Source organism: Seriola aureovittata, chromosome 14 (genome assembly GCF_021018895.1).
Source record: "Seriola aureovittata isolate HTS-2021-v1 ecotype China chromosome 14, ASM2101889v1, whole genome shotgun sequence".
NCBI lineage: Eukaryota > Metazoa > Chordata > Actinopteri > Carangiformes > Carangidae > Seriola > Seriola aureovittata.
This window is the reverse complement of record NC_079377.1, coordinates 19,665,611-19,690,180: the sequence shown is the minus strand read 5'-3', so window position 1 is coordinate 19,690,180 and position 24,570 is coordinate 19,665,611. Positions and strand designations below refer to the sequence as shown.

General features: G+C 36.0%; 1 protein-coding gene across 27 annotated transcripts in view; it reads left to right on the top strand.

Moving 5' to 3' along the window:
• The window catches only part of camk2g2 (calcium/calmodulin-dependent protein kinase (CaM kinase) II gamma 2), a 65,555-nt gene extending 49,848 nt beyond the window's left edge, over nt 1-15,707 (top strand). For 4 of the 27 annotated variants that reach the window (XM_056395445.1, XM_056395442.1, XM_056395440.1 and 1 more), the window contains 7 exons: nt 6,519-6,573; nt 7,831-7,935; nt 8,370-8,501; nt 9,204-9,279; nt 9,560-9,654; nt 10,352-10,603; nt 11,483-15,707. In XM_056395445.1, coding sequence (XP_056251420.1) covers nt 6,519-6,573; nt 7,831-7,935; nt 8,370-8,501; nt 9,204-9,279; nt 9,560-9,654; nt 10,352-10,584 — 696 coding nt within the window. In that variant the 3' untranslated portion in view covers nt 10,585-10,603; nt 11,483-15,707. Of the gene's footprint in view, nt 1-2,650; nt 2,732-4,784; nt 4,830-6,518; nt 6,574-7,830; nt 7,936-8,369; nt 8,502-9,203; nt 9,280-9,559; nt 9,655-10,351; nt 10,604-11,482 lie in introns of all 27 variants that reach the window. The other 23 variants (XM_056395455.1, XM_056395462.1, XM_056395461.1 and 20 more) reach the window with 14 other exon arrangements.
• The last annotated feature ends 8,863 nt before the right edge of the window (nt 15,708-24,570 follow it).

Genomic DNA, 24,570 nt, shown 5'->3' with positions numbered 1-24,570 from the left:
AATTCTCACCAGAAACAATAAACAATAGAGTTATGATTATGAGATACTGACTCGTGTATATAAAATAATAAAGCAAAAATATATTGTTTTTTTAAGACTATTTTAGTATTTTCAGTAGTAAAATTGTACTTCTACACTTCATCAAAACTCTTGCTAAAAATACAGGCCTATAAATAATGTTGTTGGGTATCAGGATGTGTTTTTTAGATACCTTACTTTGAGAAATACAAACACAATTTTCTACCCTTTTTTTTATATTTAACAAAAGAAGCTAATCCTCTCAAATGTTAAAACAACCATACAGAAACTTTACCTGACTGACACATTTCAGCTGACACTAAAAAGTATTTAAGTTTGATACCGAGCTCTGCTTAACTCTTTCATTTATAAATAACATGCTACTCTGAACATTTCAATTCTGGTAAACACTGTGCAATACTGAATAATTATCAGGTATGTATGTGTGTCAGTTGGTAGAAAACAGAATGCGTTTGTAGGTTTTTTGAATCAATAGAAATAACAAAAGGGAACAAGCAAATCTCTTCAAACATAATTCCAAAGTTTGAAAAAGCTGCAAATCTACCTTAATTTCTCTACCAGCCAGTGGAAGATGGGTGAACTGTAGTTTTCCCATGTCTCAGTGTTGCACATTAGTTTTTCTGTTAGAAGATGTTCCTAGTCAGCCGCAGAGACTGCCAAAATACTTTTTATGGTCACACTGGGGCATTCGCTCATCTCAGAGTTGTAGAAAAACAGCAGGAAAACCTCCCAGCATTTTTGCTCTTAACCTTTTATTGACGTAATCCTTTCGTCCACACCTCTTTAAATTCCTGGGAATACTGATTTACATTCAAGAAGCCTCTCTTTCCCCTCCAGTTTGCTTGAGGCTGAAGGGAGAGTCCAGCTCAAACTTTGTTTTCTTATTAACATTACACACGCTAGCTACAATCTGTAGCTACACCTCTGCTGTGTAGCTGAAACACTATGCAGGCTCGCAGATTTCAAAAAATGAGGATCAAAATGAGCAATGAAGCAATAAAAAATTTAAGGGATACTCCAAGAATTTAGTTTTACACTTCCATGAAGCTGGTAGACTCACAAGAAAAACAATAATGATCAAAATCAAAGCAGCAGAGGCTGCACTAGATCCTACATTTCCCAAAATGCGACCAATAACATCTTTTTGTGAGGATTTCCAGGTGAAAATTTGTAGTCTCCAATCCTAAACTGAGAAATAACAGTGACGTCCTCTGGGTCACTTTTTTCAAACCTGAGTTACAGAGGAGACAATACAACTGTTGTTATACACAGGCTGAGTTGTACACACCATCACCAGTTATTTAGATTTACTAAAACACATTGTAAATACACCTCAATCACTTCAGGTGTACTTAAAATGCATGACTTTCATTATATCCTTATGATCCTGACAGTAAACTTGTTCTTTATGCTTTTTATATTGTGGCTCAGCAGGGTGCTCGGCTGCACTCACAAGAGAAAAGTTACTTCAGTAAAATATATTGTAATATAGCTGTAGGAGACTGTTGAGACAGTACTTTATCTAACCCAAGATGCAAATGTCACTGAAAATGTGTTTACTTCATATAAGAACAGTCCTGAAACTGCAATGTATCTTTTTTATTGGCGAGCCAACGTTTGATTGAGGTTTGGACCGAGTCGTCAAAATTCAGTCAAAGCAATGAACAGGGTTTGTTCAAGAGAGTGGGGGGGGGGACTAAACGGGTGCAGTAATGCTTCAGTAGATTTGTGGGTCAAATAGGGTTTAGGATTGTCTTCGAGCTGACGTCGCAAAATAACAAAATACAGTACATACCTCCATGCACGCACACACACTCTCCACAATTAGAGAGAAACCTTTCATCAAGGCCTTTCACTGCATGCACAGACCTGGACTGGCAACCATATTTATAAACTTTATCTTCTGAATCTGTTTCATACATTTTGGCTGAGTAGCCACTAATTGCTGGTACTTTTTGTAGATCTAAACTTGTGATTTCCCTCAAAAGTGCTGCGAAAATACTTAAAAATCCGCTCTGAAAGTATGTTCATTGTTTAAAAATGCATGTGCTGACTAACTGTTCTGTATTTTTACTTTTTTTTTTTTAATGTTGTGCATCAACTGCCAAAGTTGTAGACATCTAATGCAGGCTTTCACTGTGGTGCTAGACTCAAAGAGCCCTTTGGTCACTCAATACACAGGTTTATAATAAACAAAACCTTCTCAGTTCAGTGTCAGTTGGAGCAGGACACTTAATCTGTTTCTACAAGTTCCTGATGAACAAAAGAAGAGTCACGTTGAAGATTTAGAAATTATTTTGAAGCTTCGTGCACAACAGACCTACAGGAAAATACAACAACTACTGCCCTTTAAAATGCACAAAGTAGTAAGGTGCAGATGATAGTTACAGATATTCAGATAAATCTCTTTAGTATCGAACTCCTGCATATACGTCCCACTCCCAGATTATGCAGCTTTAAATCTTACTCACTTACAATAGCTGGAATAGTGATATTAGCCATTTAATGGCTCTATTACTGTTTTCCACCTGAGCTTCCCACAGGGTGTTTTTATGGTTTAGAGCCGGTGGGAGCAGTGGGAGTCATTCTGTGTTGTGTTTCTTTGCCCCAGTCGCAGGGAACCAACAGTAAAAACAGTGTAGTAAGCAGCAGCAGCACCAAAGACAGCAGCATGTCATCTTCAGCACCAATGGTACCTCATCTCTATATTTGGTTTCTCTCACCTTGCTTTTATACAGCATCATTTCATTGTTTTCATCTTTTTAATGTTTAGTTCTGTCTCCTCCTCATCATCATTTTGTCACATCCCATGTTGAGTAAAATCTTCGCTGCACTTTGTCCTCTCGCTCGTCCTTCATCATCCTCTGCCTCTCTGCTTCTGTTTTGAACACAAATTGTGGCAGTGGATTTGATGACTTTAGAATTGAACGACTGGTTTGTTCCTTGGAGTGTTTCCCCCGCCTCACGTTTTACCCAGACCTCCTGCAAACACACTCGTGTATATATATATATATATATATTTACACAGTACACAACATTGACAGGTAGACAAATGACTTTCATTTTGCAGTACAACAGCAGACACTTCAATCAAGTTCTGCTCTGCCACGTCCTGGTGACTCCTCTGTGTTCAACTGTGTCACCTGAGCTTTGTTGATGGTTTGGCTTTGAAGTAGCACAGGGTTATCACAATTTGTTTGAAAGCAGAGCTCGAAAACTCGAAAGGTTGAACCTGTACTACATCAAAAGAAGGGTTAGGGTCACTTTTACACATAGCTCTTCAATATGTAAATTGTGAATGATGAGGACTTCTGGGTAAAACAGGAGCTGGTGTGGATGGGTAATAGAGAGATCACAGTTGTAGGAGGATGCAGCCCCTTTGTTAATATATGTAATGGGATTGAGCCTTATACAAAACATCCAACAGAACTTGAACAAGGCTTTCTCCAGCAAATATAGCAACATGAAACACACTAAAATAATCTCAAGTTAATGAAAGCCAAACATCTCCTCTCACCATTTTGTGCATCAGTAAAGTCGACTGTGTGGCCAGTTGCTTATTTTTATCTTTAGACCCCCACCCCCTTCAGTCTTTGTGTTAACCTAAGCTAACTGGCCACTGTCAGTAGCTCCAAATATACCATGCAGACATGATAGTGGTTTCAATCTTCTCATCTAACTCTATGCAAGAACTTCTACATGGCACTGATTACTTTCTACATCATGCCAGTGCTGAATTCTGCACTCCAGCAAAAGCTTATGAGCTACACACCAAACTTGCCAAATTGAGAGCCAGGCATTGAGCTAAGTAAAACATTTCCTCAGACTGGGTAAAATTTTCCAGTCTAAATTTCCCAAAGTCAGGCAGCCTGTAGCTCAGGGGTTAAGTCCATGAACAACAACGGCCTGTCGTGTCTCCACTGTCTGTAATCAAGGCTGAAAATACCCCAAAAATACTTTAATTAACCATAATCAAGTGTGTCATCGACGGGGCTGCATGTTCTAAGTTTGTAGTTTCTGGATGTTGGGTCCAGTGTTGATCGGGATCAGGAACCTGAGTATGTGACTGACTAATCCGCTATAGTGTGGGTTGGTTTTTCAAACACTGTTGTACTTGGAGCTCTTGAATTGCGTTGTGCTGAATGCTTCTGTGGCAGGGTCAAGGTTGAGGATGAGGAGTGGCTATACAAACACACAGTCGCTTGCTTAATGCAGCGTTTGCACCATGTAGGAAGGAAAGATTGAAATCTAATTCAGAAATTATTTAATGCCAAATTGGATATGTCAGAGCTTCTCAGTTGTAACTCCGTTATTGAAGTGAAGTAAAGTTATATGTTGTACCTGGTAAATACGATAACTTCCAGTTGACATGAAAATGCCATCAGCACCAACACTCACACTTCCATAAACCTCCAGTGACTCACAGACCCTTCCTCCTCAGTCCTGGCCCTGGGCGGGTGAATATGTGTTTAGCTGTGTTCATGGCTGTTTTCGTGCAATTTTGGAGACTCAAAAATGATTCTTTAGACCACAGTGCTGAATGGGGAACAGACTCACACTGAGTGCCTTGACATCTACAGTCATCTATTTAATCGCCATAAATGCTCCACAGCATTAGTGTGCGCACACGTGTCTATGTTTGTGGTCATGGAATATGTTGATATTTCCTGGCATCTTCCCTGGTGCCCTCCCCCCCTCCACCCGTCCCATCCCTGCATGGTAAAGTGTCTCCTACCTCCCCCCAGGAAGCCCAGACAACTGTTGTACACAACCCAGCTGATGGCACCAAGGTAAGCTGCTCCCTCTGCCACCAGTAGCCACCAGCCACTACTAACACGCGAAGGTAACTCGTGCAGGATTTTCTCTAGATGTACTTCATACATCACTGTCTTGGGGAAAATTTTTTTTTTAACTGTTTATACTTGTGCACCTAATGTAAGCTGGCTTCTGTCAGCATGTGTCATTATCTTGCCTCCTGAATACTAGAGATGATTTCACAGAGAGAGTCGAATCCTGTGAACTCCAAATCTGACATTGCTGACATTTAAATCACTGTGAAGGTGCACCATAATGTAACCACTGGAATAAATATAGACTTTCATTGTATTATTATTATTATTATTATTATCAATTAATAAATTACAAATTATTCGAAAATATAACTTTGCCAGTTAATGATTGTATTTCCTTATTCTGTCTTTAAATGATGAATTAATGCTTGAATGCAAGAGTTGTGAAAATACCTTTTTACAATACAAACTTTGAGCTAATTTCAACCCTGTTGGTTAAAAATTTTGCAGCTTGTACGAGTGGCCACTCAACTGAAACAGTTCTGTTGTCTGTGACAGCAGCCCTAAGGGAAGCTAGAGCTACAGTCCAGTCCTCTTATCTTGCTGGACCAATCAGCAGCCTTTGACACGGTGAACCAGTGCATCCTGCTATCTGTATTTGGGAAAAGCGCTTTCTTGGTTTGAATCCTATCTCACGGGGCGCTCCTTCAATGTGTCATGGCAAGGACAAACATCCTTATCACATCCCCTCCCCACAGGGGTGCCCCAAGGTTAAGTACTGGGGCCCTTTCCCTTTGCAATATACACCACCTTGTTTGGTCCAATTATCCATTCGCAAGGCTTCTCATATCACTGCTACGCAGATGACGGCCAACTATACCTATTGTTCCCTCCAGATAACCCTATGCTCTCACCATTGTTCTCAGCTTGTACCTAAGACATATCCACATGGATGAAGGAACGCAACCTTTAACTAAACTAAGTGTGAATCTAGGATCTCTAAGACTGAACCAAGGTCGCGAGAAACCTAGAAACTCTGAATTGATGTTGATTAAACAGTCAAAGTATCTAATTATTCCAGTGGTTCCCTTCAGGATTCACACAGCATCAAAGTTGATTTCAGATTTATATAAAAGAGAAAATCCTACACTGTCTTTAACAGCAGCACAGGCACTATATCTTCAAATACTCATGTAAGGCTTTTTACTAAAAGAGAACCAGCCACCACTCGACTTGCACTGTCATGTTAGTATCACTATGAAATGCCCATGCTGTTGCACAATTTTCTTTACATTGACACTTCTCTGACAAATACTTTGCCACACCGGCTTGCTTACTCTTGAGGAGCAGTTACACGCTGACCTGCACTTGCACACTTCCTGTTTAAATTAGCCACAGGATTTCAGATTGCTCACACACTTTATTGCTTTGATGTGTGTGGCTCTTTGCGCTTCCCCTCGCTGCTGTCCTGGCTGGTTTGTGCTCCTGGGAGGGAGTTGTCCACTCGTCCATCTGTCCGTCAGGTTGTCTATGTGTCCATATGGCCTAAGCTTCCCAATCCCATCTCACTTATACAATTTAAAAAAAGTGATTTGCTATTTCTCTTTTCTCCCTTTATCCATCTTTCTCTCGTTCCTGCTCCTCTGTCCATCTCTCCTTTTTTTTGTCTCATCCCTCTCTGTTTGACAGGGCTCCACAGAGAGCTGTAATAACACAGAAGAGGAGGACATGAAAGGTAGGAAAGGTACTTGTCAAACTTTCACCTACTCCGCATGCCTCTTTTTGTTCACTTTGTGTCTGCAGATCAGATAGAAAAATATTATCATAGAGCTCATACTGAATTGCTTCCCTTTATACATGAGGTAATGCATGTTTACTGGGTAGAGGTTTCAGGTAACTGTCAACTACTAAGTCCAGTAAGTTTACTAGTTAGACGACAGATGCTTGTGAGCATCACAGGGAAGACAAATGTGACAAACAGTTTTATATAAACATTGTGCATCTGTGGGGGAAAATACAGTGCTGCTTTCACTGTTGTCTCTGTACAAAGTAACAACATGGTGGTGTAGTGTTAGTTTTCCCATCCTGTTCAGTTGCTGCAGAGCCTCAAGGTGGGAGAAACTCAGCAGAATGTGATGATCTGCAAAGGCTCAAATACAGGATCTCTTGAATATGACACATCTAACGCTCACCATTGCCAACCATATGTGGATACCTCAGCCTCATTTTGATTGTTGGTGTGCGTTGGCGTGTATGCCAGCATCACACACCACTTAAGCCTTTAATTAGTCGTCTGCAGCTCGGGGGGTGACACTTCACTGTTTTCAGTTGAATGAATTAGGACAGAGCTACCTTCAGCTTTCCAGAAAAGAGTTAATCCAGTTACTTGAGCAGCTTTCCCTGGGTTTACCAGCACTCAGTCTTATAGTGGATCATCACGGACATGCAATCGAGGGGCTGTTGTTCCTGTTCTCTCTTCTGTCTTTCTGAGGCTGAATGCACTTAGCTGACGTTGCTCTGGATGAAAGTTAAATTAATTTAATGTAACTTCTCTCTTCTTCTTTCAAATACAAACTCACACTGATAGGATGCCTCAGCTCCTCCATGTGCAGCATCAGGGTTTCTAAGATGAAGCACGGGGTTGGCGTGTAGAGTTACAGAGAAGCAAGTGACCAGAGTGTCACATAGCGACAGCACCTACAAGTTTTATGAAGCAAATATATCAAGTATTCACTGGTTCCAGCTTGTCAAATATGATGATTTGCCGCTTTTGTTTTTATGTGAATGAAAATTGAATAGCTCTAGATTTTGGTCAGACAAAACAAGCAATTTGAAGATATCACCTTGGGCTCTGGGAACTTGTGATGGACATTTGATTTTTCATAATTGTTTGGCTTTAAAACGATTAATTATTCCAAATATTATAGATAAACTTATATCTCAGGCTCTCTGCCCATGTACATTTGTTTGTAATTGTGTGTTTGTCTTGTGATGGGGGCAGTGGCTGTCAGTGAGACTACTAGTACAGACATTGCAGTGTTAAGCCAGTGCAGCACTACTGAGGAACGGACCCCAACCGTGTCTCCTCATTGCCCAACACCCATCTGTAAGTTGGCAGCATTTTACCTGGTTTAACTCTCAGCTCTGACCTTTCCTTCTATACCCAACACCAGACCTTCAGCATGAAATTTACCCTACAAGCAAAACACTTGATGTTTAAAAGCCTCCACATAAAGGAGAGAAAAATTTGACCTCTTCACTTCCACTCTTCCCACCAACTGACTGCACTAGTTCCCCTCTGCTCTCCTATGCTGCCATCTACTGGCGTCCAGGCCTGGTTGCATATTACTGCTCCTCTTCTGTACTCTCTGGAGGTCATCTAACACTGAGTAGTCTTGATTCTAATTTCCTATAATGACTGCTTGATATACTGTTTGCAGGATAAATAATGTTAAATGCTATGTAAATAGTTGTATACATGGCTTCTGAATTTTGCTAAACATAACTTTATTTCACTGGGATGACTGTACCGGCCTGCAGCTGGTCCCCTGCAGGAAGCTGCTAGCAGCCCCAGAGTTCCTGTAGCTCAGAACAGTCCAGCTCAGAGCTCTTGTCCTGAACCAGAGTCGGCTCTGTCACCCCTCACAGGCAGCAGCGGCAACCTGCAGCAGAGTAAGTGCCAGGCAGGTTGTGCAGTGCTTGTGCAAAAACTCCTGAAGCAGTGTTTATACGGTCTTTGTGTGCCACTTAATGGCAGACGGTCTGAGGACTCGGGGAATCACACTGACTTCTTTTTAAGGCTCTGTGAAAAGTTACATGCAGGTGTGCAGGCTTTCCAGGCTTCAGTAGCTGCATGTTAGTGAAAAAAAGTACGTTACAGCATATTATCTGGAAATAAATCCTGGTGTGTTTGCAGTTTGTGCTTTTCTGGTGTAGTGTACACCCATTTTCTTGACTTTTGTGCCTCACTCTCATAATTTCCGGTGTATTTGGTGGTGTATATATATAAATCAAAAAAACAGGATTTCTTTATTGGTGGATTTTATTGGTGTGGGTTTGTGTGTGTGCAGTGAAAGCTCTTAGTTTGAGACATTCAAGGACTCACTGGATGTCACACGGAGAGCAGAGTGTGTGGTGTGTTTTGTACAGGCTGACTTCAAATGTCACTGTCATTATTACCAGAGGTGCCACCCATGTGATGAGCTTATTTCAAATGTCAGAGGTTTGCAGCCTTGTAAGGCAGTGAGAGTCAGTGAAAGCATCTGGAGCGGTACTTGAATGTTCAAAATTCAAATGATTTCTGACTGTCTTTAACCTCTTCTGGTTGTCTTCCCCCTCCTCCCCTCTCTTATCTTTCGATCTCACTGTTTCCAGCTCGTAAACAGGAGATAATAAAGATGACAGAGCAGTTGATTGAAGCCATCAACAATGGGGATTTTGAGGCTTACACGTAAGTTTGAATATGCAACTCAAACACACTTCTCTGTGTTCAGTTTTCTGTCTTGTTGAAAACATTTTCTCACCTCTAACACAATGACAATCTTTAATTCTTGTTAAATACACACATTACTTGAAAATGTTCCATAATCTCAGAGCTTCAAATGCCATGTCATCTGTCCTGCATCATTTAGCCTTCGTCATTCTTCACCTGCTCTTCACTTGCAGGGTAAATTCAGAATCAGTAACAGATAAAGCAAATGTTTATTTATGGTTGTGTTTTCTTCTGACAGGAGAATCTGTGACCCTGGACTGACTTCTTTTGAGCCAGAAGCTCTTGGAAACCTGGTGGAGGGGATGGACTTTCACAAGTTCTACTTTGAGAATCGTAAGTGCAGTTTCAGTCTCGCAGTCAATTTAGTTCTCAATTCATCTTTGACTTTAAAGAGCCACTTTGGTCAGGCAGTGTTGTGTAATAATAAAATATAAAGAAACATGTAAAATCCTCATTAAGACAAATTATAGTGGAAAATCCAGATTAATGCCAAACTAAATGATAAAATGGTTGAACGGAGCATCCAGTGACACCTGAGGAAGGTACTGCAGTTTTGCACAAATTAAAGGTTATGTGCTTTGTTGATTTTTCTTACACAACAGTTCCTGTTTGTGCTCAGTGTTTCTTACCAATCAAATAATCACTTTTGAGAAGCTCTCGTCAGTGAATTAGGAAAATGAAAAATGACTATAAAAATCTGTTTAATCTTGATTAATCAACTGATCATTTCATCCCTTTAGAAGTTTTTGATATAGATGTTAATCTCTTTAATACAGAACTTGGTTCAAGTAGAGATTCAAGTTTTTGTCATGTCATGCTGAATTTTCGGAAAATGTGTAAAATGATAATGGGGACATCTATAATGTGATTTTATTCACATTAGCTCCTCCTGCCATTTGAAGCAGCCAACTCATGTTGCCTATGGCAGCTAAAACATGCTAAATGCTCTCAAATCAGGTTACTTAGCTGCACATTGACAATTGACATGTCCATTTACAAACTGCTGACCTGCACATTTCTATCCCCACAGTGCTGAGTAAAAACAGTAAGCCAGTGCACACCACCATACTCAACCCCCACGTCCATCTGATTGGTGAGGACGCTGCCTGCATCGCCTACATCCGCCTGACGCAGTACATCGACAGCCAGGGCCGGCCGCGCTCCTGCCAGTCAGAGGAGACACGCGTGTGGCATCGCCGCGACGCCAAATGGCTCAATGTGCACTTCCACTGCTCAGGAGCACCGGCTGCACCCCTGCAGTGAACCGACAACTCAGGCCCAGGTAAGGTGAAAACATGTCACCATGATGAGAGACTAGAGGGTGCAATAACAGTTTTATGCTGCATGCAAGGATTATGGCTGACTTTAAAAAACTCTGCACAGGTTACTTGGCTCTTCTGAAGGTTTTTATTGTGTAATAATTTCTTAAAATCATAACACACAGCTTGTAGCCTTGAAACAACAAGCTTTATTGTTATTTCCCCGTCCTCCCTGCTGGGTTCGTCCCTGCTCCAGGGCTTTTCCTGAAGAGTGAGTGTCGGCCTTAAAACTGAGACAACAGACATCTCTCAAGTTCACTGGAGGTGAAACTGTGAATATCGGCGATCTGTAACAAAAAGACAAATGTTCCACAAACATGCTACAGTAGATAATGATTTAATATGCTTCACTTCAGATTAATTTTCTGAACATCGTTTGAAATCCAACTGAAGGGAAATGGAAGGATTTCGGAAAAGCTCGTAAAAGACGAACACACCGATTAATTTATTGTTATGTAAAGGAAGAGTTCAACATTTTGCAACACATGCTTATTTGCTTTCTTTCAGATAATTAGATGAGAAGCTCAGTGTCACTTATGTCTGTGTGTTAAATATCCTTGTTATGTTTTAGTCTGCTGATTTCCAATAGCAGAGCAGGCTTGTATAGCGGAGGGGGCACTGACTATACTAATGATCAAAACCCCACCTCTTCATGAACAGGGGACACTCATCAGGCTGAAACCAGCAATTTACACAGTCTTCGTTGTCAAATCCTGGACAAATTCAAAATGATCTGCAATGCTTCGTACCATCAAGTCTAAGTTAGGATATAAGTTTTTCATTTGGGTGAACTCGCCCTGTTTACAGTTTACACGCTAACCAATCTATTCTTCCTTCTCCAGCTTTGCCTGAACTCTAAAGCTCTTTGGAGCATTTATTCTCCGTGGACGGATTGGTACCTGGATCCTGGCCGGGAAGAGGCTGCTTGGAAAGCTGTAAAAACACAAAAGAGGGGAAATTACATTACAATAAAAAAAGCAAAAAAAGCAAAAAAAAAAAAAAAAAAGCATATATCAAAAGCTTGACTGAATGACCGACCAACACCAATCCAGTCCAACCCTAGCTAGATGATGTTGGGGCCCGGCCGATGTCAGCCCCTTCTTGCAGGTGGTGCATGCTTCTGGTGGCAACACAGGGGTGATGCTGTCCTGGTCCTTTTCTCCCATGGCCTTTATTTCCCCATCTTTGTTTAGTCTGCTGTCTGGAAAAGTATTAACATGTTTTTAAAAAAAAATAAAGAGAGATATATATATATACATACATACATACATACAACAACAGAAAAACAAGTACACTTCACATACACAGCGAGTTGGGGTTAGGTGGTATAATATGTGGAAAACAAGAAAAAGAGAGCAGCAGAATGTCTACTTTAATAGAAGTATTGTTTGTTTTACAGTTAATAGGTATGTGTAGGTGGGGTGAATGGGAGCAAGTAATATCTACTTAATATCAGAATTTAACACCCATTTTAAGTGTCAGGTTTGAGCACCTGTACACAATGTTTCAAAGGGGTTTAGACCATGTGATATGTTACTGAAGGGACCTTTATTTTTATTTTGTCTTTTTGTATTATGTGTTATTAAGCTGATTGATTTTTATCTCCTTGATGTATTTTGTGTTGAAAAAGAATAATTTTTAATCAAAAGCGGGATTTTATTTAATAGAGTTGTGTATAAATAGATATTTATATTGGGGAAAAAAGGGGAAACATGATTTACTTTCAGGGTATAGGGAGGGGAGTTAAGCATGAGAGTGTGGGTGTTTTTTTTTCTGCTTTGAGGTCCCGAGGTGTAAATACAAACACATACCATGCATGCACATGCACACACCATGCATGCACATGCATACACACAAACACACACGCACACTCAAGGTCCCTGTGCTCCAGCCTTTGGGGTTGAGCCTCTCTTGAGTTTTAGACACAACGTCCAGGCCAGCTCATCCTGAAGTTGCAGAAGGCATCCATCTGTCTACCCTGCAGTGTTTGGAGTAGAACATTAGGAGGCGCCATCGGTCAAAGTCTAAAGCTCCTCACGTCTCTGAACTACCTATTGTGAAAGCACGGACACACCCTCACATCAACTTTTCACTTTTATTTCATCTGGTTTAATGTATTTTTGATGTGAAGCATGATTTATTTGAACTATCTAATGGCCTGTACTGTTTCTGCACAGACACTTAAGACTCGATGCTGTTGTGTTCGCTCTTCTGAGGGAGTGAACCTTTCTGCAACTTCAGGTTACGCTCGCCAGAATCCTTCCCTCTCACCCTACCTCTGCCCCTTTACTTCCATCATTCCTGCCTCTTATACTCTGCACATCTGTTACTCTTGTGACCTTCTCTAACCAGCCCCATTGCTGTCTTAGTAGCACCATACTGTTTGATGATGATGATGATGATGATGTCACCCTTATGCCTGTCTCTTGTTTTGATTGTGTTCTTAAAATTTGTATATTGTCCGTCTTGGCACTATAAAAAGCATGTTAAAAAGGGAATGCAGCTGAGGGATTGGACAAAACAAGGCATCATGGGAAGAGGCTATGTTGCGGGACCTTCGCTGATGGCAATCAAAGGATTTGGTCTCTTTTGTCACAGTTTCTGTTGTAAATGTTGTAGTTGTTTAGTGTTTTGATGTTGATATTTTTATCAGTTGTTTTAGCCAGAACTATAAAAAAGTAGGGGCTGGACTGAATGGAAGCTCAGACTGCCACAACCCTTTTTTTTTTTGTTGTTTTAACTGTGTCCATTATTTCCTTACACACTGATCAATGCACACCGAATGCTGAAATCTTGGGGCAAAAACACTTAATACTCTTCTGTGGCTAATTATATTGAAATTCACAACATCATATAAGCACATGAGATCAATGATTCTCCCTTTGAGGAGGACAAAATATATATCTCTGTGTCAGTGGTTAAATTTTGCAGCACTGTTTTTTCACTGTGTCGTAGAAACTTTGTGAGTGTGTGACTTTGTACCAGCGGAGGGATGAGGCTTGCCGTCCGTCACGTCTGTGCTATGCTGCTCCGTAGTATCTCATGTACTAGGTAGGCTGTTGCTGATGGTCACCTACAAGCAGAAACCACAACGAAGCTTCAAAACATCACATATCATGTCTATGTACGTACACTGACACAGTCAAACAGATTTTTAACAATGTTGTGAATCATATGTGAGCCCTGTCCTACTGTATCAACCGCCTGTGCTTCTTTCCGAGTGCTGTGACATATCTGACATGCCATGAAAACTGTGCCCACCCCACTTTTTGCACCATGATGACAATGCGTTGTAAAACCAGTACTGAAACTATGTGATGTTTTTTATGGCTCTTAGTAGTTCTGTTTGTGCTGTGGGCACTGGCCCAGTTGTCTGTTGATGCCACCAATCTGATAAGATGCTTTTCTTTCATTGTGAGTGTGTATTACCACACAGTCATGGGAATGTTTAAATAAAAGAGTAAGATGCAGGTACACTCAACAGGTTATCTAGAAGGAGGGAAACTGATCTGAGGGAACAAACAGCAGCATACTCAGTTTGCCAAAGTATTTAAACAGTTGGATCAAGTTGAAATCAGCAGTTTTGTTTGACTAACACGAAGCTAAACAGCAGAAATTTTGACATGTTGTAGCAGGAAACCACTGTTGTATAATTGCTGCATTTAAATTATAAACATAAATTCAGTCTTTTGTTTCTCATGCTTCTCAGTAACTTCAGCTTCAAGTTGTTTCTTTGTAGTACTTAACTCACTTTTCTCTCTCCAGCTCCGTCTTCAACACATTTATGCAATTGTGTTTCTTAAAAACATTTTCTCAATAACCCCTATTTTGCTATCTAGCCATGTAGATAGTTTTGATTTTATTTGTTGGGTTTTGAGATATCTGCCTCTACATCTGGACAATGGAGGCAAAACACATTTAATTTTTGATGCATTAAAATTCAACAGTAAAGTAGTTCCAAAGAAAACTGTATAACTTGCACGTAAAATCTGGACTGTCTGTACTAGAAGGAAGTGAGAATATGTTTGCAGTTTGTAGTCTGAGTGATCCAGCTGCTGTACAGCCCCTTTGTTACATCAGACATAGCATCAAAACACACATACGAGCTGTGAGTCCATCTTATCTGGATCCTGAATTATTGAAGATGAGGGGAAAAAAGTAACTTTAAATCGAGTTATGAAAATTGCACCACAATTTCAGAGACAGAATTAAATTTCAACATTAATGTTCAGTGGTAATTATTTCACAGTTGATGTTAATTTGCTTGTAAAAGTAAAATTGTTATGGCCTGTCTTTGGTTCCATAGAAGTACTACAGAGTGAACTCCCTGCTTCAGCTGAAGTGTCACTGAGATCCATTGTAAAATAATAGATTACGTTTTAATATAACAGGGTATCAACTTTTAGCTTTGCTGTTGTATATAGGATACGAGACCAAATATAAACTTTACACAGAATTACTTTGGGTAGATGGCACCAACTACCTACAAATCACAGTAGGTGAAGTAGCTTGCTTTCTGTTGTTTTGCTTCATATACATTTTAGTTTTAAACATCCAATTGTTTGAAAAACTGAAAAATGAACTGCATAGTTCAGATACTTTGGCAAATGTCCAAATATGTTAGATTAAAACATTACCTGACTGGAGTGAGGGGACAAAAAGATTCTTGAAACGCTTAAAACAAATGTTGAAAAAGGATCATTAAAACCACAATCTTCAACAGCAACACTATATATGCAGTTTTACAAATGGAAGAAATATGCATGTCTACTTTCTGGTAATTTTTCACTGTTTACTTGATAAAGAAATGGAAATCTATGTTACTTGCATCCTTGAGGTTATGAAATGGCTCTTTCTGAGATATTGAAATCAAGTGATGTTATCTCACATTAAAATGCATAAAAGATTAGTCAAAGCCTTAGCTTGTATGTACCCCTTTATAAGTAAATTTATTGCATTGTAACCTTACACTAAAGGGGCTACATATGTCTATACTCTTTGAGTTTCAGTTGGATGCTGGATTTTTGCATGACCATACAGTTAATAAAAATCATACATTTAAAACTATCAAGTGTCTGTTTGGGTGGTTGTTCTTCATTCTTTGTTATTGGAAAATTCATAGTGTAGTAAGGCATAAAATCGTCAAAAAACGTCATAGATGGCATAAAGTCTTCAAAAAAGTCTTCAAAAAACATCATACCATAGTAAAAGTCAAAAAACATCATAGTATAGTAAGGCATAAAATCGTCATACTATAGTGAGGCATGAAATTGTCAAAAAACGTCATAGTATAGTAAGGTATAAAAATGACAAAAAAAACATCATGCTATAACAAGGCTTAAAAACGCCAAAAAAAGTCATATTATAGTAAGGCATTAATAAGCCAAAAAATGTCATAGTATAGTAGGGCATTAAAACTCCAAAAAACGTCATAGTATAGTACAGCATAAAACATCATAGTATAGTAAGGCATAAAAAGTCATACTATAGTAAGGCATAAAAAGTCATAGTATTCTAAGGCATAAAATCATCATAGTATTTTAGGGCATAAAAATGTCATAGTATAGTAAGGCATGAAATCGCTAAAAAAACATCATAGTATATTAGAGCATAAAAACGCCAAAAAACGTCATAATATAGTAAGGCATAAATCGTCATAGTATAGTAAGGCATAAAATCGTAAAAAAAAAACGTCATAGTATAGTAAGGCATAAAAACGTCAAAAAACGTCATAGTATAGTAAGGCCTAAAAATGTCAAAAAACATCATAGTATAGTAAGGCATAAAATCGTGAAAAAAAAAGTCATAGTATAGTAAGGCATAAAAACGCCAAAAATCATAGTATAGAAAGGCATAAAATCGCAAAAAAAAACGTCATAGTATAGTAAGGCATAAAAACGCCAAAAAAATCATAGTATAGTAAGGCATAAAAACGCCAAAAAACGTCATAGTATAGTAGGGCATAAAAATGTCTAAAAACATCATAGTATCGTAAGGCATAAAACGTCATAGTATAGTAAGGCATAAAATCCCCCCCAAAAACGTCATAGTATAGTAAGGCATAAAACGTCATAGTATAGTAAGGCATAAAATCATTCAAAAAACATCATAGTATAGTAAGGCATAAAAATTTCAAAAAACATCATAGTATAGTAAGGCATGAAATCGTCATAGTACAGTAAGGCATAAAATCTTAAAAAAAACATAGTATAGTAAGGCATGAAATCGCTAAAAAAAAACGTCATAGTATAGTAAGGCATAAAAATGTCAAAAAAACATCATAGTATAGTAAGGCATAAAATGTCATAGTATAGTAAGGCATGAAATCGCTATAAAAAACGTCATAGTATAGTAAGGCATAAAATCGCAAAAAAAAAAACCTCATAGTATAGTAAAGCATAAAAACGCCAAAAAACATCATAGTATAGTAAGGCATGAAATCGTCATAGTACAGTAAGGCATACAATCTTAAAAAAAACATAGTATAGTAAGGCATAAAATCGTAAAAAAAAAAACGTCATAGTATAGTAAGGCATAAAACGTCATAGTATAGTAAGGCATGAAATCGCAAAAAAAAACGTGATAGTATAGTAAGGCATAAAATCGCAAAAAAAAACGTCATAGTATAGTAAGGCATAAAATTGCAAAAAAAAAAAACGTCATAGTATAGTAAGGCATAAAAATGTCTAAAAACATCATAGTATAGTAAGGCATAAAACGTCATAGTATAGTAAGGCATAAAATCGTGAAAAAAACGTCATAGTATAGTAAGGCATAAAAATGTCAAAAAACGTCATAGTATAGTAAGGCATAAAACGTCATAGTATAGTAAGGCATAAATTCGCTAAAAAAAACATCATAGTATAGTAAGGCATAAAAACGCCAAAAAACGTCATAGTATAGCAAGGCATAAAAATGTCAAAAAACGTCATAGTATAGTAAGGCATAAAAACGCCCAAAAACATCATAGTATAGTAAGGCATAAAATCGGAAAAAAAAACGTCATAGTATAGTAAGGCATAAAAACGCCAAAAAACGTCATAGTATAGTAAGGCATAAAAATGTCAAAAAACATCATAGTATAGTAAGGCATAAAACGTCATAGTATAGTAAGGCATAAAAATGTCAAAAAACGTCATAGTATAGTAAGGCATAAAACGTCATAGTATAGTAAGGCATAAAAACGCCAAAAAACATCATAGTATAGTAAGGCATAAAAACGCCAAAAAACGTCATAGTATAGTAAGGCATAAAAATGTCAAAAAACATCATAGTATTGTAAGGCATAAAACGTCATAGTATAGTAAGGCATAAAATCATTAAAAAAACGTCATAATATAGTAAGGCATAAAAATGTCAAAAAACGTCATAGTATAGTAAGGCATAAAACGTCATAGTATAGTAAGGCATAAAATCATTAAAAAACGTCATAATATAGTAAGGCATAAAAATGTCAAAAAACGTCATAATATAGTAAGGCATGAAATCGTCATAGTACAGTAAGGCATACAATCTTAAAAAAAACATAGTATAGTAAGGCATAAAATCGTAAAAAAAAAACGTCATAGTATAGTAAGGCATAAAACGTCATAGTATAGTAAGGCATGAAATCGCAAAAAAAAACGTGATAGTATAGTAAGGCATAAAATTGCAAAAAAAAAACGTCATAGTATAGTAAGGCATAAAAATGTCAAAAAACATCATAGTATAGTAAGGCATAAAAACGCCAAAAAACATCATAGTTTAGTAAGGCATAAAAACGTCAAAAAACGTCATAGTATAGTAAGGCATAAAAATGTCAAAAAACGTCATAGTATAGTAAAGCATACAATCGTAATAAAAACATAGTATAGTAAGGCATAAAATCGTAAAAAAAAAACGTCATAGTATAGTAAGGCATAAAACGTCATCGTATAGTAAGGCATAAAATCGTGAAAAAAACGTCATAGTATAGTAAGGCATAAAACGTCATAGTATAGTAAGGCATAAAAATGTCAAAAAACGTCATAGTATAGTAAGGCATGAAATCGTCATAGTACAGTAAGGCATACAATCTTAAAAAAAACATAGTATAGTAAGGCATAAAATTGCAAAAAAACATCATAGTATAGTAAGGCATAAAAACGCCAAAAAACGTCATAGTATAGTAAGGCATAAAAATGTCAAAAAACATCATAGTATAGTAAGGCATAAAACGTCATAGTATAGTAAGGCATAAAATCATTAAAAAAACCTCATAGTTTTTCATAGTAAGGCATAAAGATGTCAAAAAACGTCATAGTATAGTAAGGCATGAAATCGTCATAGTACAGTAAGGCATAAAATTGTAAAAAAAAAAAGTCATAGTATAGTAAGGCATAAAACGTCATAGTATAGTAAGGCATAAAAATGTCAAAAAACGTCATAGTATAGTAAGGCATGAAATCGTCATAGTACAGTAAGGCATACAATCTTAAAAAAAACATAGTATAGTAAGGCATAAAATTGCAAAAAAACATCATAGTATAGTAAGGCATAAAAACGCCAAAAAACGTCATAGTATAGTAAGGCATAAAAATGTCAAAAAACATCATAGTATAGTAAGGCATAAAACGTCATAGTATAGTAAGGCATAAAATCATTAAAAAAACCTCATAGTTTTTCATAGTAAGGCATAAAGATGTCAAAAAACGTCATAGTATAGTAAGGCATGAAATCGTCATAGTACAGTAAGGCATAAAATTGTAAAAAAAAAAAGTCATAGTATAGTAAGGCATAAAATCGTAAAAAAAAAAACGTCATAGTATAGTAAGGCATGAAATCGCAAAAAAAAACGTCATAGTATAGTAAGGCATAAAAATGTCAAAAAAACATCATAGTATAGTAAGGCATAAAACGTCATAATATAGTAAGGCATAAAATCATTAAAAAAACGTCATAGTATAGTAAGGCATAAAAACGCCAAAAAACATCATAGTATAGTAAGGCATAAAAACGCCAAAAAACGTCATAGTATAGTGAGGCATAAAAATGTCAAAAAACGTCATAGTATAGTAAGGCATAAAAACGCCCAAAAACATCATAGTATAGTAAGGCATAAAATCGGAAAAAAAAACGTCATAGTATAGTAAGGCATAAAATCCCCCAAATAAACGTCATAGTATAGTAAGGCATAAAAATGTCAAAAAACATCATAGTATAGTAAGGCATAAAACGTCATAGTATAGTAAGGCATAAAATCATTAAAAAAACGTCATAGTATAGTAAGGCATAAAAATGTCAAAAAAACATCATAGTATAGTAAGGCATAAAACATCATAATATAGCAAGGCATAAAATCATTAAAAAAACGTCATAGTATAGTAAGGCATAAAATCGCTTAAAAAAACGTCATAGTATAGTAAGGCATAAAAACGCCAAAAAACATCATAGTATAGTAAGGCATAAAAACGCCAAAAAACGTCATAGTATAGTAAGGCATAAAAATGTCAAAAAACATCATAGTATAGTAAGGCATAAAACGTCATAGTATAGTAAGGCATAAAATCATTAAAAAAACGTCATAGTATAGTAAGGCATAAAACGTCATAGTATAGTAAGGCATGAAATCGCAAAAAAAAACGTGATAGTACAGTAAGGCATAAAAACACCAAAAAACATCATAGTAGAGTAAGGCATAAAATCGCAAAAAAAAAACGTCATAGTATAGTAAGGCATAAAAATGTCTAAAAATGTCATACTATGGTAAGGCATAAAACGTCATAATATAGTAAGGCATAAAATCATTAAAAAAACGTCATAGTATAGTAAGGCATAAAACGTCATAGTATAGTAAGGCATAAAATCGCTAAAAAAAACGTCATAGTATAGTAAGGCATAAAAACGCCAAAAAACATCATAGTATAGTAAGGCATAAAAACGCCAAAAAACGTCATTGTATAGTAAGGCATAAAAATGTCAAAAAACATCATAGTATAGTAAGGCATAAAACGTCATAGTATAGTAAGGCATAAAATCATTAAAAAAACGTCATAGTATAGTAAGGCATAAAACGTCATAGTATAGTAAGGCATAAAATCGCTTAAAAAAACGTCATAGTATAGTAAGGCATAAAAACGCCAAAAAACATCATAGTATAGTAAGGCATAAAAACGCCAAAAAACATCATAGTATAGTAAGGCATAAAAATGTCAAAAAACATCATAGTATAGTAAGGCATAAAATCATTAAAAAAACATCATAGTATAGTAAGGCATAAAACGTCATAGTATAGTAAGGCATGAAATCGTCATAGTACAGTAAGGCATACAATCTTAAAAAAAACATAGTATAGTAAGGCATAAAATCGTAAAAAAAAAACGTCATAGTATAGTAAGGCATAAAACGTCATAGTATAGTAAGGCATGAAATCGCTAAAAAAAACGTGATAGTACAGTAAGGCATAAAAACACCAAAAAACATCATAGTATAGTAAGGCATAAAATCGCAAAAAAAAAACGTCATAGTATAGTAAGGCATAAAAATGTCTAAAAATGTAATACTATGGTAAGGCATAAAACGTCATAATATAGTAAGGCATAAAATCATTAAAAAAACGTCATAGTATAGTAAGGCATAAAAACGCCCAAAAACATCATAGTATAGTAAGGCATAAAATCATTAAAAAAACGTCATAGTATAGTAAGGCATAAAAACGCCCAAAAACATCATAGTATAGTAAGGCATAAAATCGCTAAAAAAAACGTCATAGTATAGTAAGGCATAAAAATGTCAAAAAACATCATAGTATAGTAAGGCATAAAACGTCATAGTATAGTAAGGCATAAAATCGTAAAAAAAAAACACCATAGAATAGTAAGGCATAAAAACGCCAAAAAACATCATAGTATAGTAAGGCATAAAAACGCCAAAAAACGTCATAGTATAGTAAGGCATAAAAATGTCAAAAAACATCATAGTATAGTAAGGCATAAAACGTCATAGTATAGTAAGGCATAAAATCATTAAAAAAACGTCATAGTATAGTAAGGCATAAAACGTCATAGTATAGTAAGGCATAAAATCGCTAAAAAAAACGTCATAGTATAGTAAGGCATAAAAAACGCCAAAAAACATCATAGTATAGTAAGGCATAAAAACGCCAAAAAACGTCATAGTATAGTAAGGCATAAAAATGTCAAAAAACATCATAGTATAGTAAGGCATAAAACGTCATAGTATAGTAAGGCATAAAATCATTAAAAAAACGTCATAGTATAGTAAGGCATAAAAACGCCAAAAAAAAACGTCATAGTATAGTAAGGCATAAAAATGTCAAAAAACGTCATAGTATAGTAAGGCATAAAACGTCATAGTATAGTAAGGCATAAAAATGTCAAAAAACGTCATAGTATAGTAAGGCATAAAACGTCATAGTATAGTAAGGCACAAAATCGCTAAAAAAAACGTCATAGTATAGTAAGGCATAAAAACGCCAAAAAACATCATAGTATAGTAAGGCATAAAAACGCCAAAAAACGTCATAGTATAGTAAGGCATAAAATCGCTTAAAAAAACGTCATAGTATAGTAAGGCATAAAAACGCCAAAAAACATCATAGTATAGTAAGGCATAAAAATGTCAAAAAACATAGTATAGTAAGGCATAAAACGTCATAGTATAGTAAGGCATAAAATCATTAAAAAAACATCATAGTATAGTAAGGCATAAAACGTCATAGTATAGTAAGGCATGAAATCGTCATAGTACAGTAAGGCATACAATCTTAAAAAAAACATAGTATAGTAAGGCATAAAATCGTAAAAAAAAAACGTCATAGTATAGTAAGGCATAAAACGTCATAGTATAGTAAGGCATGAAATCGCTAAAAAAAACGTGATAGTACAGTAAGGCATAAAAACACCAAAAAACATCATAGTATAGTAAGGCATAAAATCGCAAAAAAAAAACGTCATAGTATAGTAAGGCATAAAAATGTCTAAAAATGTCATACTATGGTAAGGCATAAAACGTCATAGTATAGTAAGGCATAAAATCATTAAAAAAACGTCATAGTATAGTAAGGCATAAAACGTCATAGTATAGTAAGGCATAAAATCGCTAAAAAAAACGTCATAGTATAGTAAGGCATAAAAACGCCAAAAAACATCATAGTATAGTAAGGCATAAAAACGCCAAAAAACGTCATAGTATAGTAAGGCATAAAAATGTCAAAAAACATCAAAAAACGTCATAGTATAGTAAGGCATAAAACGTCATAGTATAGTAAGGCATAAAATCATTAAAAAAAACATCATAGTATAGTAAGGCATAAAACGTCATAGTATAGTAAGGCATGAAATCGTCATAGTACAGTAAGGCATACAATCTTAAAAAAAACATAGTATAGTAAGGCATAAAATCGTAAAAAAAAACGTCATAGTATAGTAAGGCATAAAACGTCATAGTATAGTAAGGCATGAAATCGCTAAAAAAAACGTCATAGTATAGTAAGGCATAAAATCACAAAAAAAAACATCATAGTATAGTAAGGCATAAAATCGCAAAAAAAAAACGTCATAGTATAGTAAGGCATAAAAATGTCTAAAAATGTCATACTATGGTAAGGCATAAAACGTCATAATATAGTAAGGCATAAAATCATTAAAAAAACGTCATAGTATAGTAAGGCATAAAAATGTCAAAAAACATAGTATAGTAAGGCATAAAATCATTAAAAAAACGTCATAGTATAGTAAGGCATAAAAACGCCCAAAAACATCATAGTATAGTAAGGCATAAAATCGCTAAAAAAAACGTCATAGTATAGTAAGGCATAAAAATGTCAAAAAACATCATAGTATAGTAAGGCATAAAACGTCATAGTATAGTAAGGCATAAAATCGTAAAAAAAAACCACCATAGAATAGTAAGGCATAAAAACGCCAAAAAATGTCATAGTATAGTAAGGCATAAAATCGCTAAAAAAATGTCATAGTATAGTAAGGTATAAAACGTCATAGTATAGTAAGGCATAAAAAACACCAAAAACATCATAGTATAGAAAGGCATAAAATCACCAAAAACGTGAAAGTATAGCAAGGCAAAAAAACATCAAAAAATGTCATAGTATAGTAGGGCATAAAATCGTAAAAAAAAATGTCACAGTATAATAAGGCAGAAAAAGGCATAGTATTATAAGGCATAAAAACGCCAAAAAGCGTCATAGTACAGTAAGGCATAAAAAAAACATCCAAAAATGTCATAGTATAGTAAGGCATAAAATCGCTAAAAAAACATCATAGTATAGTAAGGCATAAAATCACAAAAAAAAACATCATAGTATAGTAGGGCATAAAAACGTCATAGTAAAGTAAGGCATAAAAAACACCAAAAACATTATAGTATAGTAAGGCAAAAAAACATCAAAAAACGTCATAGTGTAGTAGGGCATAAAAACGCCAAAAAAACGTCATTCTATAGTATGGCATAAAACATCATAGTATAGTAAGGCATAAAATAGTCAAAAAATGTCATAGTATAGTAAGGCATAAAAACGACAAAACGTAATTGTATAACATCATATAACATCATCAAAACATCATACCATAGGCATAAAAATGTCAAAACATGCTATAATATAGTAAGGCATAAAAACCCTCATGGTACAGTAAGGCATAAAAAGTCATTAAAAAAAAAACCTCATAGCCATAAGCCCTAAGCCATAAAACGTCATAGTATAGTAAGGCATTAAACGTCATAAAACCCTCATGGTATAGTAAGGCATAGAAAGTCATAAAAAACACATAGTATAGTAAAGCATAAAAAGTCATCAAAATCTAATAGTATGGTAAGGCATAAAAACGTCATAGTATAGTCAGGCATAAAAAGTCAAAAAATTCATGGCATAGGAATGCAAAAAATGTAATAAAAACGTCATAGTATGGTAAGGCATAAAAACGTCATAGTACAG